Below are 16,015 nucleotides of genomic sequence, written 5' to 3'. Positions count from 1 at the left end.
AAGTTTGAAATTTTGGAATTAAAGACGTGCGTATCGGACTAATTGTGAGCCACAGCAACGCGTGCCGGGGCACCCCTAGTATTTTTATATATATATATCTATATGTAACAATTTAACTCCGGCGATTGTTATGCTGTAATTAACAATACCTGTAAATGGAACATACACATGGATGAATAGTGAAACGTTAATAACTTTACAATTTGAACAAAATCATTTTGAATAATACAATATTGTGTTAATACTAGTATTCACACCCTTTATATTAAATGTATTAACTTTGTACATCTAAATCATCATTTCCTAAAATTAAACAACCCTTGTTTACTGGATACTTATTGTGTTAATTTTTTTTGTCTAAGTTTACTTTAAATAATACTACATTATTGAACTGCAATTAATATTATTTCGTCATTTTTGTTCTAGCGTACATGAGAATGCAGATATCTTCTAAAGAAGATAAGAAGAAAAGAAAAAAAAAACAAAGAAAGATAGGAAAAATAAGGTGGAATTGAAGAAGCAGTAAAACACCGTAATTTAACCCTTTCGCTACGAGCGTATTTTCCACGGTGCTACTTTTCTACTGTACGGGCTGCTGCTGCTGCTAATACGTGCACCATCGAAATTGCAATTGATTTATTTTTAAGTAACTTTGTTGTTGATATTTAACGACGTTAAGTTTAATGGAAAGAAACAAACCACTGAAGTTACTCATCCATAATGTGATATTTGATGTGATGTAAATGCATCATATGTTCGTCGTATGTAAAATAGGCAATATTTTATGAAGAGCCACTATAATGGCCCGTCGTCGTACCTCAGTAGCACCATATTGGAGAAAGCCACCATAGTCGCCCGTCATAGCGAAAGGGTTAAACTAAGTGCACGGGGGTGATAGGGATAACAAGCGACTAGGGAGGGGATGATAGGGGAGCCAAAGATGCGTTTTTAACATTTTTTCTAGAAACACTTTTTTTTTTCTTCGGGATAAATAAAAAACAATAAACGGCAAATGTGAAAATCGATAATGTGAAAGTAAAAAAAAAGACAATTAACTAACGATGGAACACACATTGATGAAACATTTATAAACTGTTTTGAAAAACGAGAGAGAAAGGGAAAGAATAAAGAAAGAAAGAAAGAAAGAAAGAAGAAGGATAAACAAGCGTAAAGTAAACCAAACATGGATAAATTTGATGGTTAGTCAATATACTTAAGCCGTAAAAGAATTATTATTGTTTTTTTTTTTTTTTTTATTATTAATAAGCAAAGGAACAACGCGAATAAAAAAAAACATAAAGAAAAAAATCACTATTAATTAGTTTAAAAAAAAAAAACAAAAAAATATTAAATATAATATTACAATAGACATTATTATAATAATAATGATTGAGCGTAATTGATAAAAGAAAAAGAAAAAAAAGAGAAAAGAAAAAAACAAAAAAAACACAATTTACGTTATCATCGGCCTATTTTTTGAAAAAAAAAAAAAATCTACTTTATAATGGGTATTATATTTTGCAAATTAACAAAATTATAAACAAAAGTAGTAGAAGAAGAAGGACAAGAAGAATGAGTGAATTTTTTCTCATATTGAAAATTGCTTCAGAACGATGAATGTGACATGGGATTTGGAATGAATTAGATAAGATACACACACATACACAAATATATATACATAAATTATACATATTTATGTATATGTATATACAGACGACACAGACACGTACAATATACATTTCCTAATAATGTTAGCGTCCTTCGAGATAAATATTTTCTAATATTATTACATGCATTAAAAAAAAAGAAAAAAAGAAAAAAGAAAAAAAAAAGAAAAAATGGCCAAAGAGCGTAAAAGTAAAATTTAAGGAATCCTTAAACTTTCTAGGGGTGCATTTTGCCGATTGTTTTACATACTAAACACACACACACAACACACAAATATATATATATATATATATATATAAAACTCACACACACGTCCTACAAATTGACATAACAAGAATTACAGTTTATTTTCTATTTTTTATTATTATTATTATATAGAATTTTCATTTTTATTATTATTATTATTATATAGAATTTTTTTTTTATTATTATTATTATTATTATATAGAATTTTCATTTTTATTATTATTATTAATATTATTATTCGGGCACAATGGTCCAGAGACTGAAGGCCCGGGTTAACAAACCTCAAGAAAAAAATTAATATTATTATTAATATTATTAATTGCTAGGCAGTGTCAACAGAATAAGGTTGCTCGGTCATAGTGGCGTTCAGGGCAACGAAAGGGCGCACGAGCTTGCCAGACTTGGAAAAAAAAAAGAAATATTAATTTTATTATTATTATTATTATTATTAGAATTATTATTAGAATTATTATCAGAATTATTATTAGAATTCAATCTGACTGGCGAGTCCAACACTCCAGGGACAGGGACACCCCTGGGTGGATGCGCAAGTACATTCTCAAACTACACACACACATACATCATACACACACACACAAATTATTATTATTATTAAATTATATTATGTAATTGATTTTAATAGATCTTTAAGATCATTATTATAGAAAGATGGAATCGTTTCTGTCATCAATATTCTTTCCTTTTCCTTAATTTCTTTTCTTTATGTATATACATGTATATATATATATATATATATATGGTTTTTTTGTATTGATATTATTATTATTATGTTGAATTGAACGTGTTTGTGTTGAATGCGCCCCGCGTACCTCCGATTATTTTCTTGTTTTCTTTCCTCCGGGCAAAAAGTGGCAATTTTTTTCCTGCCGTGAACAATTAGGTTGCCGCTTTAAGCCTACGTCGAGTAAAGAAAAAGAAAGTATTTTTACCATGGACAGTAAATAAGAAAGCCTCAGAAAACACATGTAATTGTCCGTGTTGTCCGAAGCGAAGCCGGGGTCAACAAACATGTACTTTGTTTTGAGACATTTCTTAATTAACCACCCGTTGGTTGAGTAATATACTTTTTTATCATGCCTGTCATCACATTTTTATTTTTTATTTTTTTTTCTTATTATTGAGCCTATTGCAATTACCGAAAATGTGTTTAAAAAAAGAAAAGTAAAAAAAAATATATATATATATATATATATATATATAAATATACATAAAGAAAGATATAAAAGAAAAATGTCATTATTATTATTATTATATCTTAATTATTAGATCGTAATTATTATTATTATTATTATTACTACTATTTACTCTCTTATAGAATTGTTCCATTGCGAAAATATTTTTGGAAAAATGTTTTCTTATGCGTACACCAAATCTTATTCTTCTCTCTGTCTCTCTTGTTTTCTCTCCCTGCTCCCTCGTCACCCCCTTTTGTTCATAAATAATATGCAAAGCAATAAGATTTTAAGTAAATCCGTTTTTGAAACTACTTATATATTGTATAAAAAAGAAAGAAATATTTCAAAGTGTGAAAAATATGCGATACAAAAATTGACTCATTGGAAAAACTAAAAACAAACAAACAAACAAACAAACAAACATAATCTTTTAACAAAAATATCGTTCACATCGTTTTAGAATGAACACCACCACCACCACCACCACCTATTCCTCTTGTCCCACAATTAATTGTGAAAACAGTCCCAACAAGGTTGAAGAAAAAGAAGAAGAAGAAGATTATACAAAAAATCAAAACTATTTCCTTATTACGAAAGCCGCCATTTTGTATGTGTGTTAAGCGTATGCATTTTTGTTTTTGTTTTTTTATTTCGATGACTTTTTTTTTCTTGTTTCCCTTTAAAAGGGGTAAAAAGAACAACAATTTTTATCGTAATAATCATGTTTTACAGTGATAAAAATTACACCTACATACATACATACATACACACATATATATATATATATATACAAATAAATAAATAAATAAATATATATATATATAAAAATAAAAATAAGAAAAAATAAAAATAATATGTGAACAGTAAAAAAAAAAACAAAAAAACAAAAAAAACAGAAGAAGCGAACGTGCGCTGAGCCGCGTATGCATGTGTGTGGTGTATCTGTCCGAATGTGTTTGTGGATGCATTTTATGTGTGTATGTGTGTACGTATAATTAAAAAGAAAGTAAGCATCAAAAGTATATAAGAAGAAGGGTATGATTAATAAATTGTTGAGGAAAGTAAAAGCTTGAAAGCTTGAGGAAAGAAAGTGAATGAATTTGTGAATGAAAGAAGAAACATTTAGAGAAAAAGAGAGAGAGAGAAAGAGAGAGAACCATTCGTTCGCTCATTTAACACAATGTGTGTACTATATAAGATAACAATTTACAATTATTTGTAATGAATACTTTTTATTTGTCAAATAAACGTTAGTACAAACAAAATGGGGGAAAAATTGGATTTCTTTTTATTTCATCATTTTATTTAATATTAATATAACACAAAATTATAAACTAATTATTAACCAGTTAAGTGTGGGGGCGATCTGTCGCGCATAGCGCACTCTGGTGTGTGTCGCGTTAATCAAGCGTTGACGGATATAGTCGTCAAATACAGAGTAAATGACGCTGTTAAAATATTGGATAGTCAAAAAATGATATATAATTATGAAATATAATAATAAATGAAAACATTTGAAACATATTAAAATTTACGAATATAATTTAATTTTCGTTATCAAAATTACAATTTAAATCAACAAATTGTAACAAACTTTTTTACGCATAACGAATATAGTCGTCAAACACGTTTAACTGGTTAATAGTACAAACTTTGTGTGTCGATACTGTACTTTTTTGAAATCTATTATGAAAAGCTTTTATAGAAAAATTCCACGTATCTATATTTTAAAATCATTTTCTTTCTTTCTTTCTTTTTTTTTTTTTAGAACGTTGGCAATACTTTTCCTTAGTGAATTCGATGATAATTTGTCTGAAAAATTCTTGTAAAAATCAAAAAACGATCCTTTTTTAAATTAAAAAAAAAAATCATTTAAATTGTTGTATAAAATATTTAACGCATCATCATCGCATTTGTTAAATATATAAATAAATAAATAAATAAATAAATATATTTCTTGTAAACTACTTTAACATAATTTAGTAAGTATCTATGATTTCTAGAACCTTTGTAGATGGGCCCTTGAAACGTACTATTTTTGTCTATAAATAGAACCCACGACTGAATATAGAATATAGTTCAACGTTCTCTTTCTTTGTAGCTTCTTCATTCACTCATTCATTCATTCGTACTTTTATTAACTCTCTATCGATAGAATAATCAATCGTTGCTTTTAATCTTCATTTTGTTAATATTTCTATTGAAAATATGACATCTGATAAAAATCTAACGGTAAGATTAATCGAAGAAGTAGGAAAAAAGAGTCTTTTATGGGATCCCAAACATAACGATTATAAAGATAGAAGTAAAAGAAAGGAAACATGGATAGACATATGCTCCCAACTTGTAGACAACTATAGAGAGTTACCTGAAGAAATGCAAAATAAAATTCGTAAGTTAGATTTATTTAAAAAAAAATTATGTCAAACAAATATGAATATTCACGAATTCATTATTTTCATAGAATCTTTTTCAAGCGTCATATTTAAAATAATATAATAAGCATTTAATAACATCAACGATAAAATTCTTCTTATTCTTTGTATGACTTTGTGTCAAACATCAAGTCAATGTATGTAATGTTTATATTTTGATAACCGATAGATAATTCAAAATTTTATTAATAAAAACTATTGTGTGAAGTAAATTTTCATTTAGTTTTAAATGTTTTTTTTTTTTTTTTTTATTCAAGATAATTATTTCTCTTCTTGAAAATCTAAATTTGTCTTCGTTTTTGTTTTTGTTTTGTTTTCTTCGCGATATACAGGCCACGCAACAAAATCAAAATGGATGGCGATTCAGGAAATGTATTTAATTGAAAGTTCTCGCTTCGAGATGAATTTTAATAATGAAAAAACTGGAACTTCACCATTAGAAAAACATTTGAAATTTTTGAAAGATATTCCACCTATTATGAATAGTTGGAATCATTGTAATTTGGAAAGTGAGGAAATTATTCAGAAGGGGCATGTCGAAGACTATTATGTAAGTTAATTTTACATTTATCCTATATTATTCGACTTTTTATTTTGATCATTGTGTGCAATTTTTGTTTTTGTGTTTTTTTTTGTTTGTTTTAGAATGAAGCAGTATTATCCAAATCAAAGAACACTGATGCAGACATTTTAATGAAATATTTGTCAACTAAAGTGTTGGAAATGGACGATGATTGGGTCTTTTTAAATAAAATATTAACATTTCTTAAAACGTTAGATAATGTAGATAAATGTGTATTTCGTAAATTAGTATATAAGTGTATACAAACAGTTGAAAAATCGACTGGAAAAGAAAAAGAAAAATGCGACGAAGGTTCTGAACCAATTTCAAATCCGATGAAAAATGAAAAATCCGATGAGCCTGTTGAAAAAGTTAATTAACATTTTTCTATAAAAAAAAAAAAAAGATCTTTTACATATTTAATAAACATTTTTAAATTTTTCAAAAATTTCAATTACGAGCATATATATATATATAATTTGTCGTCTTAATAAATTATTTTTAATACAAGAAGATAATAGTAGATAACTGTTTTATCAATCGATCAATGTAACAACAGAACTCTATTGTATCAATCAAGCTAAATGATATATATTTAAAACTAACATTCAATTATTATTGTCAAAATTATAATTAAAAATAATGGTATTGGAAAGTAATGAGAAAGATTTCAATAAATTCTTATTATCATTTATAAACAATGAAGAAAAAGATCATGTTTCATCTACCAATTCATCTAATGAAAAGAAAACTTCTTCTAAGAAAATAACGATCGAGGTTGACGAAGATGATCCATGTTTGCAAGATAAAAGAACAACTCAAAAGAAGAAATTTTATTCTACTCCCGGATTAGATCCAAGGTTACTACTATATATTACATATAATAAATAAAATATAAACTACCGATTGTGAATCTTTTTTTTTTACAAAAAAAAAAAAAAATTCTTATACAATATAAAACGAGAAGATTTCAACAACAAAATCAAACATTACGATGTTACGTCATGTATACGGATTTTTATCGATGCGAACATATTCTTGGAGAAGGACATGACGCATGTACATGGTTCAAACAAGTCTTTCGTTCAATTTGTCCAAACGATTGGATTCGTAATTGGGATGAGCTTCGTATTAATGGAAAATTACCTTGGCACAAATATTATAGTCAGGGAGAATTTCCCGGTGACAAATATGGCGTTTAATTATTATTATTATTATCCGTATCTCTCTTCTAATCTTTTGATTTTATATTTTTGTGGTTATTTATTTTCAAATTATTGTACTAAAGAAAAAGAAAAATAATATCATCTCTCATGTAATATTTGATAATTAATAAAATATATTTATATAATAGAAAGGAATAAAATATTCAATTTTTATTACACAGGTACAAGACTTTTTTTAATTAATTAATTAATTATTATGAGGTAACGTATATCGAAGTATGAAAAGATACTCCACACAATCTTCTCAACTTGGTCAATAGGCCGTCATCTTCTTCTTCTTCTTCTTCTTTAATTTCGAATCTTCATATTGAACGTCTTCTTCATTCTCTTTTCCTTTTCTTTTTAATCATTTCCTTATTTGCATACGTTAAACACACTGTGATCGTCATGTAGCTTATGCATATATTTTATATACATGTATACATGACATATGAATAATATGTATATATATATATATACATATATTCATATAATATAGATGCATAAATGTATATATATTTATATATGTTGTTCCTACTATATATACTATACATATATACATATACTCGCGCGCGCGAGACACTGTTATTTTTTTTTTTTTTTTTACATACATAAAAAATAGATACTTGGAAGAATTTCCTTTTCATTTGTTTTTTTTTTTTTTCCCCTATATCTATGCATAATATATAATATTAACAGAGACACTTGAAATTAGACGGTAAATATATTACTTGTTTTTTTTTTCTTTTTTTTCTGTTCTATTATAGATACGAATTTTCTTATACGTTAAAATGGCAATTAATTTTTGTGCAAAAAAACTCCTTCCACATCATGAGAGGGACAACAAACTTACCATCTTCAGGCGTTGCTTCTACTTGGGTGATCAAAATGCACCGCGTCTAGATCAATACAGTCTGCAATTTTCAATGCACATAGATTTGATTGAAATGTTAATATGATCCATATATAAAAAAAGTAAAAATATATGAAAAAAGAAAAAGAACAAGAACAAGAAACAAAAAAAAAGGAATATAAATAGAAGAAAAGATATCATTCGATATCGTGTAAAAAGAAAAAAAGAACACAATAATAACAACGTTTCAATAAACGCGTCAAATACGATAATAAAATGATACATTAATTAGATGGACTCGTTAAAATTCACAATTAAAGATTAGAACCACCTTGTGTTTCTTTTAACGTCTTGTCTTCCATTGATTGATCATAAATGATGACAGATTGATGAACAAATCGACAGTCTCCGTCGTTGCAAGTTCCCATTAACTCGTAAGGACAAAGTATTCCATGAGGATTCGAGTTCCTAATTAAAAAAATATAAGAAACGCGAAAATGTGTAAATACATCTATGGGGGGTACCATTTATATTACATCGTAGAACAAACCTTGATGGTTTCAAATGTGTTAACATTGAAACATAAGGTTCGACAGGTCTCCTCCTCTGATCATCGACTTCTTGTAAAACTTTCATCCTTGTTGTTGTTGTTGTTGAATAAATAATATCACTATCTCCATTATTTCCGGTAAGATTTATACAATATTCTCCTTCCGTTCTTGTTTTATCGTAAAAATGATCATGCCTTATTATATCATTTGTTTCAGAAAGATTACTATCCTTCTTTCTACTTTCTTCTATCGTTTCTTCTTCTCCATCCCCTTGTTTCAATGATTCCTGAGTATTTGTTAATGTTTCTACAGTATTATTATCATTTTCTGATATCATTATATTATCATTCTCAAAATGATCGTCATCTTGTTGTTCCATTACAACAAAATTTGATAATATTGGTGTTTCTATTTCCATAGGTTCCGATTCGGTTTGGAATTCAGATTCGGGCTCGGGTTGGGATTCGGATTCTATTTCAATTTGAAATGCAGGTTCAGGTTCAGGTTCAGGTTCAATATGGAATTCAGATTCAGGCTCGGGTTGGGATTCGGATTCTGGTTCATGTTCAGGTTGGGATTCGGATTCCAGTTCATTTTCAAGTTCTGGTTCAGTCTGTTTTTCAGGAATAATATTTGTATGCATCTCTGATACATGAACAGAGGATGATGGTACTTTCTTTTGGGAAAATTGTCGTGAATGATTGATGACCTCTTTTAATTTGTTCTCTAAAATATCTTTTCCAACTGTAGGTATTCTAATAAAAAAGGGAAAGAAAAATAAAAAAATAAATAAAATGAAATATATAATTTCATGCAATAATATACACAAGAAGTGTGTTATCTTTTTAGAAATATTATATAAATCATGAAAATGTTCATTCATACTCATAATGCTCTCCCATAACTCTGGTGCCTAAAACTTTACAGATTTTTGACAATTTAAAACATTCTCGTCTTCCATTATTGATTTTGTTACGCGCATCCATTACTTTAGGACCTATACTATTAATTTTATTAACATGTTCCCGTAATTTAATCTCTGCCAATCTTAATTGTTCTTTTAATTTTTTTATTTCTTCCTCGGAACTTCTTTTCAAATTTCTCTCCATATTCCATTCACGTAAATCTTCTAACATTTCAGTAAGCTTGTCCACTACCATATACCTGTATCATAAATAAAATTGTCTATTTGTTTAAATATCTTTTCTTACAATTAGAGATAATAAAAGAAAGAAAGAAAAAAAGAAAAAAGAAAAAAGAAAAAAGAAACAACAAAATTAATTGTACCTTTCCGTAACTAATTTGTATTCCGCGTCTATTAAATGTCGTCCTTCTTCCATCTTTGGACTATCAACAAGAGAATTTAATTCTTCCGTGACATCCTTTTCTATATTTTCCTCTTCTTTCTTCAATTCTTCGAAATCTTGCATCTCATTTATTTCTATCTCATTTGTCGCTAATATTAAATCATTTTCATGACTACTTTCTTCAATAATATTGGATACATTTATATCTGTATTATTATCTTTTTCTGCTGTTTCATCATCTTGTACCAACGTAGGTGGTAATAATTGATCCTTTAATTCTAAATACATTTCTTTGTTGTGTACATTTTCATCCTCTATCGATAAATCTACATTCAATGTGTCCAAATTATTCATATCTTCCATAATTAATTGATCCTTGTCTTTGCTCATTTCTTGTTCATTTTCTTTCGAGACAGTACAAGAAGAAGTATCTAAATAATTGTCTTTAATCATTTTGTTGTCCTCTTTGGCATGATTCTGACCAAAGTCAACATCAATTTTATCATCTTTCTTTTTATTTACATTATTATCATCTTGTTTTTTTTCATTATTTATCATTATTGTCCTATCAGATTCGTGCTGATTTATCTGAATTTGTATAAATTTATGATTGACTTCGTCCATGGTTAATACTTTCAACGAAGGTTGTTTTGCTATTTTACACTTTTTCCTATCTTGTGGATTTGTATTTTCTGATATTTGTCTTTTCACCATCAACGATTGATTACTTTCTGTTGTTTTTTTCATCATTTGATTACTTTGATCGGATGATTGTTCGTTCGACGACGTTCGTGCGTTAGATGGATTTGAAACAATCACTTGCAAAGGTGGTTTTTTTTCAGAATTTATAATAACCGAAGATGTCGAAGATGAATTTGTATTCCTTTTAATCACCTCGATATTTCTTTCGTTATTATTTTTGATAGATATTTTTAAATTTACATTTTGAGTCTTTTCAAATCCAACTGGATTCTCTTTAGACAATGGCAATGCTTCTTTGCTTAAATTATCAGACATTGTGGAATGTGACGATGTGTTATTAATATTGTTTGTTGTCTTAGAAGTACCACTTTCTGCAGTCCTTTTCTTTTGTAATATTTCACGTTCTAAAATTTGTTGTTTCAATCGACGATACTCTTCTTGCTGTGATACTGGAAGATGTCGCACTGCCTACAAAATTATTTTCACAAACAATTAATTCATTCTTATTCTAATATTTGATTTACATGTATGTGTGCACAAATGTACCATGTAATAATACAATACACTTACCGAAGGTGTATGAACAGAAGAGGACATGTTACTTTCCGTTGACGTACCGGATGACACATTCTTTTTGGTTACTTTATGCGAAGAAGCCATAGTAGTAGTAGTAGTAATGTGTTTGCTAGCTGCTGCAGTTTCTTGTTTCTTTCTAACATCTCTTAAAAATTGATCAACACTTCTCTCAAATTCTGTCGTAGGAATATTTAAAATCGGACGTTTTTCTACTTTATTCGAATTTGACATAGAAATAGAATTACTTTGATATCTTTCATAATCCGAATCACTTTCCTCAGAGTCAGATCCTAAATTTATCACAATGCGTTGCATGTCTGAAGATATGACTTTTGTATTACTTATCCATTTATTTTCACAAGGCCTTATACTAACGATTGATTTATTATCTAACATTTTGTCAGCTTTATAATTAGATATTGTTTTTTGTAAAATTAATTTCTTTTGGACTACTGTATTTTGGTATTTTTTAGCATTATTAACAACTTTTGTACTTGCAGGAATTGAGACCTTTTTAACATACTTCTTAGTTGGACCTTTTAACAAAGGAAGTGGTCTTTTCTTATTACAATTTGTCATATATGTTAAACGAGAAGCCGTCGTCGTATCATTGCCACTAACATTTTCTTTTACGATATCAGTGGATGATGGTATTGACACAGAATTAACCTGCTGACTTTTGTCATCTCCAGGATTATATACAATTGTGGATTGTGATAATGAATGGGGTATAGGACTTTGAACTTGATACGTGGGTATTGCTATATCCATTTGTTGTACTTTCTGTATAACTGGGGGAACGTTACTGGTAGATGATAATGTAGCAGTTGTAGTAACCGAAGATATACTGCAAGAACTGTTATCGGAAGATTTTGAACGTTTTAATGATGCTAATAAACTTGCTCTTAATTCTTCCTCATCTTCGTCTATGCTTGGTCTTCTTTTATTTCTGTTCTCTACTACATTAAGCGATGAATTATTATTGCTCTCCACATTTATAAGATGTTGTACATTATTATCTTTTTCTATTTTATTAGATAAATGTGAATGACTTTCCTGATTCAATTTAGTTAATTTCACATTATCAGAATCATTGAGAATTGCTACATCAGATGTATTATTTTGTTCTTTGTGAATATCATTAGATGGTAATTCACTTTCCACACTCGTCACAGTTACATTTGTTTCTTCCGATGCACCACAATTATTCTCCAATTTCTTTGTATTTTCATTAGAAATTGTTATTGTAATATTTTCAATACTATTATTATTCTTTCTTTTACTTCTTCTTCTTCTTTCACGTTTCCTTTTCTTAGGTAACACATCTGTAATATTACTAAGAACATTTATTTCTGACTTATTCAATGAAGTATTAGAACTAGTTTCTTGTTCTTTTGATGAAGAAAGTCTATGAGTGTCTTCAGTTATACTCTCGTCACTTAAACAATTTTTAAATGCTACAGGTGTAGTTAATATTGTTTGTGGTTTTTTTACAACAGACGTAAGCTTCATAGGTTTGAACTGAGTGGTTAATTTTGTATTGACATTAACATCCATTGGAATAGGTTGCATTTCGGCACTTTTAAATGTTGGTTCAATATAATTCTCATGCTTTTTCATAGGCCATGGTTGCTGCAATTGTTTATTTGATTTTAATATTGTCGCAGGAACCAATGTTTTATTAATAAGAGTAGGAATTTTATTGATATCTTTGGTAACATCTGGAACACCATGCATATAGAGCGGTTCTTCAGTTAATTTCGTAACTTTGTCAGTTGGATTGTTATTCATATTATCCTTATTTCCCAAGTTTGAAGATAAACATATTTCTGGATCAACTTGGTCTGCATTTGAAAGATCATCAATCGTTACCATTGAATCATTGGGAGATAAAGAAGAACCTTCTTCAAAGAAATGCGAAGAATCATTTTGATTTCTTGTTATTAAATTCTCCATCTCGTTAACTTGTTCTTTTTCCTGTTGATTTTCTCCTTTCAATATATTCACATTTTCATAAGAATGATCGTACATTGCTGATGACATTAAATTGTTTGAAGTTTTTGAAAAAGATGTTTGTGTCAATGGAAGCGTTTGGGATAGATCAGGGTCATATATAGGAGCATCGGTTGGTGAATAAGGTCTCTCTTGACCCATACTAATATCCATTGCCATATCATTTACATTTACATTGGTACTAGATATGTCGTTAGTCATATTACCATGAGTAACACTGAATTGAGAGGTAGAAATGTATTCGTTACTTTGTTTAGCAGTAATAACATCAGATTTGCTAGTTTCAATGGAATCAGATGGAGAATAAGGAGCATCTGTATTTATGTCATAAAATGTACTTTCAGTATTTGCACAATTAATCATATTCGATAAATAGCTTTTGTTTTCAATAATACCTGTTCTTAAAGCACCGTGTTCCAATTGATTATTTGTATTATCGAAAGGTGAACCATTAGTTCTTTTGTTAAGATTAATAAACGAAACATCAGATGTTTGCATTCCTAAAAGGTGTGTGTCTATTGGTATATCATTGGTAATATTGTCCGTTGGAGAATATGGCATTTTTTCTTTTTCCTGTTCAATATCGGTATCTAGTTCCATATCTTCGGTATGCATCGTTTCATTAGAAGGAAAAAGCATTTCAGTAGCAGCTGGTGGTGGTGGTGGCAACGAATCAACATGTGTTTCACCAGGTATAGATATACTATCCAAAAAGCTCTGATCAAATGGACTTTTACTACGTGAAATAGAGGAGCTATCATGTTTTTTAGTCTTTATCCCTCTTTCTACTCTATTTTTATGTTTATTCAATACTGCAGAGCGTAATGCTAACATACGTAATGTTAAATCTTCTTCGTTATGATCATTGACATAACTGGACGTTTTACTTTCAGATTCTGTTTTGATCTGTTGTTGTTCATTGTTTTTCTCGTTACGTTTTTGTTTAGTTTCTAATGCTTTTTGTCTCAACAATGCTAAATCCTCTTCGTCGTCGACATCATTTTTCACTTTCATATACGTAACCATCTTCTCTTTGGTAAAATTAGTTACATTATCGTTATTGTCTGACTTACCTTTCATCATATTCGACAATTTCTTTTTCAATGACGGACAGTGTTCTTTACTTTTAACATTTTCCTCTTGAACACGAACTCTAATAGAATCTAAAAGTCTTACTTTCTCTAATAATTTATTTACATCGCCATAGGCATTGTCATTAAAAGCATCGGACGAAGGCAACTGTTCTTTTTTCGACATCTTTTTTGATATCGCTCTGCTACTAGGTGATCGGTGTACGGATCTTTTTGGAGATCTAAGTCTACGTGGTGATTCTCTCAACACCACCGGCGATCTGCTACGCATGATGGGCGATTTTGATTTTCTATAAGGCATTTTGAACCACGTTGATGATCTGCGTCTTCTACTTGGAGATTTATTACTTATTCTTGATCTCCTATGCAATGGACTTAAATCTCTACGATGAGATCTTGACAAACGATCTACTTTAGAATTGTCATTGTCATGTTTTAACGTAGTCTCTCCTACAACTACACTTATCGTCGAGGACGAAGAAACCAAGTTATCATTATCGGTGCTGGAAACGTGATTCCTTTCCTTTTTTTTCTTTTTCTTACTTCTATATCTCGGCATAGAATGCTTTTGTTGAGAATTATCCGCAAGACCAACAATTTCCATATCGCTATCACTAGAAATAGGTACAAGATCGTCATTTTTTTCTTGTAACGTTGAGACAGAATGTTTGACTCCTGCTGATCCTGAATCTTTTGCATAATGTCTATTTTCCTTTTCTTGGACCGTATCTTGATGAGAGAAAAAAAAACAACAAGAAAGAAATTTCTATTTCATTAGATAAATAATACACAAATTTACAGTGGATATTAAATCAATGTATCAATTAATTATCCATTAGTACTATCTTTAAAATAAAAGATAAATCACTTAATTTATTATTGTCATAGACTTAAGAAGAATATTTACTATTTTAAAAAAGATAAGAAAATAAATTGTTACCTTTTCTATTAGAACTCTTGTGATGGTAATATTTAGCAGAAGTGCACCATGGCGCACAACGTTGAGTGGAAAGACAATTAATACATTTTTCAATTTTGATCCCATATCCATAACTAATGTGCCCTTCCTCGGAAGAGCTCACATCTTCCAAAGATATTTCACCTTCCTCTTTCTCATCCAAAACTTCGAGAGATTCGTTACATCCACTTGATAAGTCACTAGCCATTATTAAACTTACCCTCGTTATATAAATAATAATTACAGGGGTCCATCCGTGATTAACAAAAAATGATTAATGAAAATTTGCAATATCTAAATTTATTTGACGACAAGAGAGACAAAGAAAGAGAGAGAGAGAGAGAGACAGACAGACAGAAAGAAAAAAAGTAAGGTTAACTACGCGTCAATGAAAAACTGTGTAACGTACGTTAAACTTATATTTCAAGGCTATACGCGTAATATCATTTAAATTATTATCTATTTCAAATTTCTATTGTAAATATTGTAACGTTAATATATATATATATCCAAAGCAACTCTAACTAATTTTATAATCTTATATTTGTTCAAATAATATCTCACCACTCTTCCCCCGCTTTTATTGCATAAACTGATTCACGCTTACTTGTGCTTTCTTTAGTACCATTGTCCTAAAAAACATGGCTACCAA

At 29.0% G+C, this 16,015-nt stretch overlaps 4 protein-coding genes across 5 annotated transcripts in view; 3 read left to right on the top strand and 1 right to left on the bottom strand.

The window, feature by feature from the left end:
- HnRNP-K (Heterogeneous nuclear ribonucleoprotein K) overlaps positions 1-4,375 on the top strand; it is a 71,519-nt gene extending 67,144 nt beyond the window's left edge. Inside the window, exon 12 of the mRNA XM_089177126.1 lies at positions 427-4,375. Within this exon, the coding sequence (XP_089033252.1) occupies positions 427-454 (28 nt within the window). The 3' untranslated portion in view covers positions 455-4,375. The remainder of the gene's footprint in view (positions 1-426) is intronic.
- Positions 4,376-4,530: 155 nt separating this feature from the next.
- LOC107067389 (uncharacterized) lies at positions 4,531-6,487 on the top strand. The gene is made up of 3 exons (XM_089177128.1): positions 4,531-5,502; positions 5,878-6,095; positions 6,191-6,487. The coding sequence occupies exons 1-3, from the start codon at positions 5,319-5,321 to the stop codon at positions 6,485-6,487; spliced, it is 699 nt and encodes a 232-aa protein (XP_089033254.1). The 5' UTR covers positions 4,531-5,318.
- Positions 6,488-6,741: 254 nt separating this feature from the next.
- On the top strand, positions 6,742-7,915 carry LOC107067373 (uncharacterized). Its single transcript, XM_015322820.2, has 2 exons — positions 6,742-6,967; positions 7,075-7,915. The coding sequence occupies exons 1-2, from the start codon at positions 6,750-6,752 to the stop codon at positions 7,307-7,309; spliced, it is 453 nt and encodes a 150-aa protein (XP_015178306.2). The 5' UTR covers positions 6,742-6,749; the 3' UTR covers positions 7,310-7,915.
- LOC107067390 (uncharacterized) lies at positions 7,424-15,956 on the bottom strand. 2 transcript variants are annotated; one of them, XM_089177125.1, is made up of 8 exons: positions 15,346-15,956; positions 11,296-15,134; positions 10,004-11,193; positions 9,602-9,880; positions 8,716-9,471; positions 8,497-8,633; positions 8,166-8,226; positions 7,424-7,686 (listed from the first exon to the last, which is right to left on the bottom strand). In XM_089177125.1, exons 1-7 carry the CDS (start codon positions 15,569-15,571, stop codon positions 8,171-8,173), a joined length of 6,483 nt encoding a protein of 2,160 aa, XP_089033251.1. In that variant the 5' UTR covers positions 15,572-15,956; the 3' UTR covers positions 7,424-7,686; positions 8,166-8,170. The 2 variants fall into 2 exon arrangements, with proteins under 2 accessions (XP_089033251.1, XP_015178328.2); XM_015322842.2 differs by having other exon boundaries at positions 7,424-8,226.
- Between the last annotated feature and the right edge of the window lie 59 nt (positions 15,957-16,015).

This window comes from Polistes dominula, unplaced genomic scaffold, assembly GCF_049000335.1.
Source record: "Polistes dominula isolate Pdom_NZ unplaced genomic scaffold, Pdom_raw_medaka contig_20, whole genome shotgun sequence".
NCBI classification, from domain to species: domain Eukaryota; kingdom Metazoa; phylum Arthropoda; class Insecta; order Hymenoptera; family Vespidae; genus Polistes; species Polistes dominula.
The sequence above is the reverse complement of the archived record's forward strand: the minus strand, read 5'-3'. Positions and strand labels throughout refer to the sequence as shown.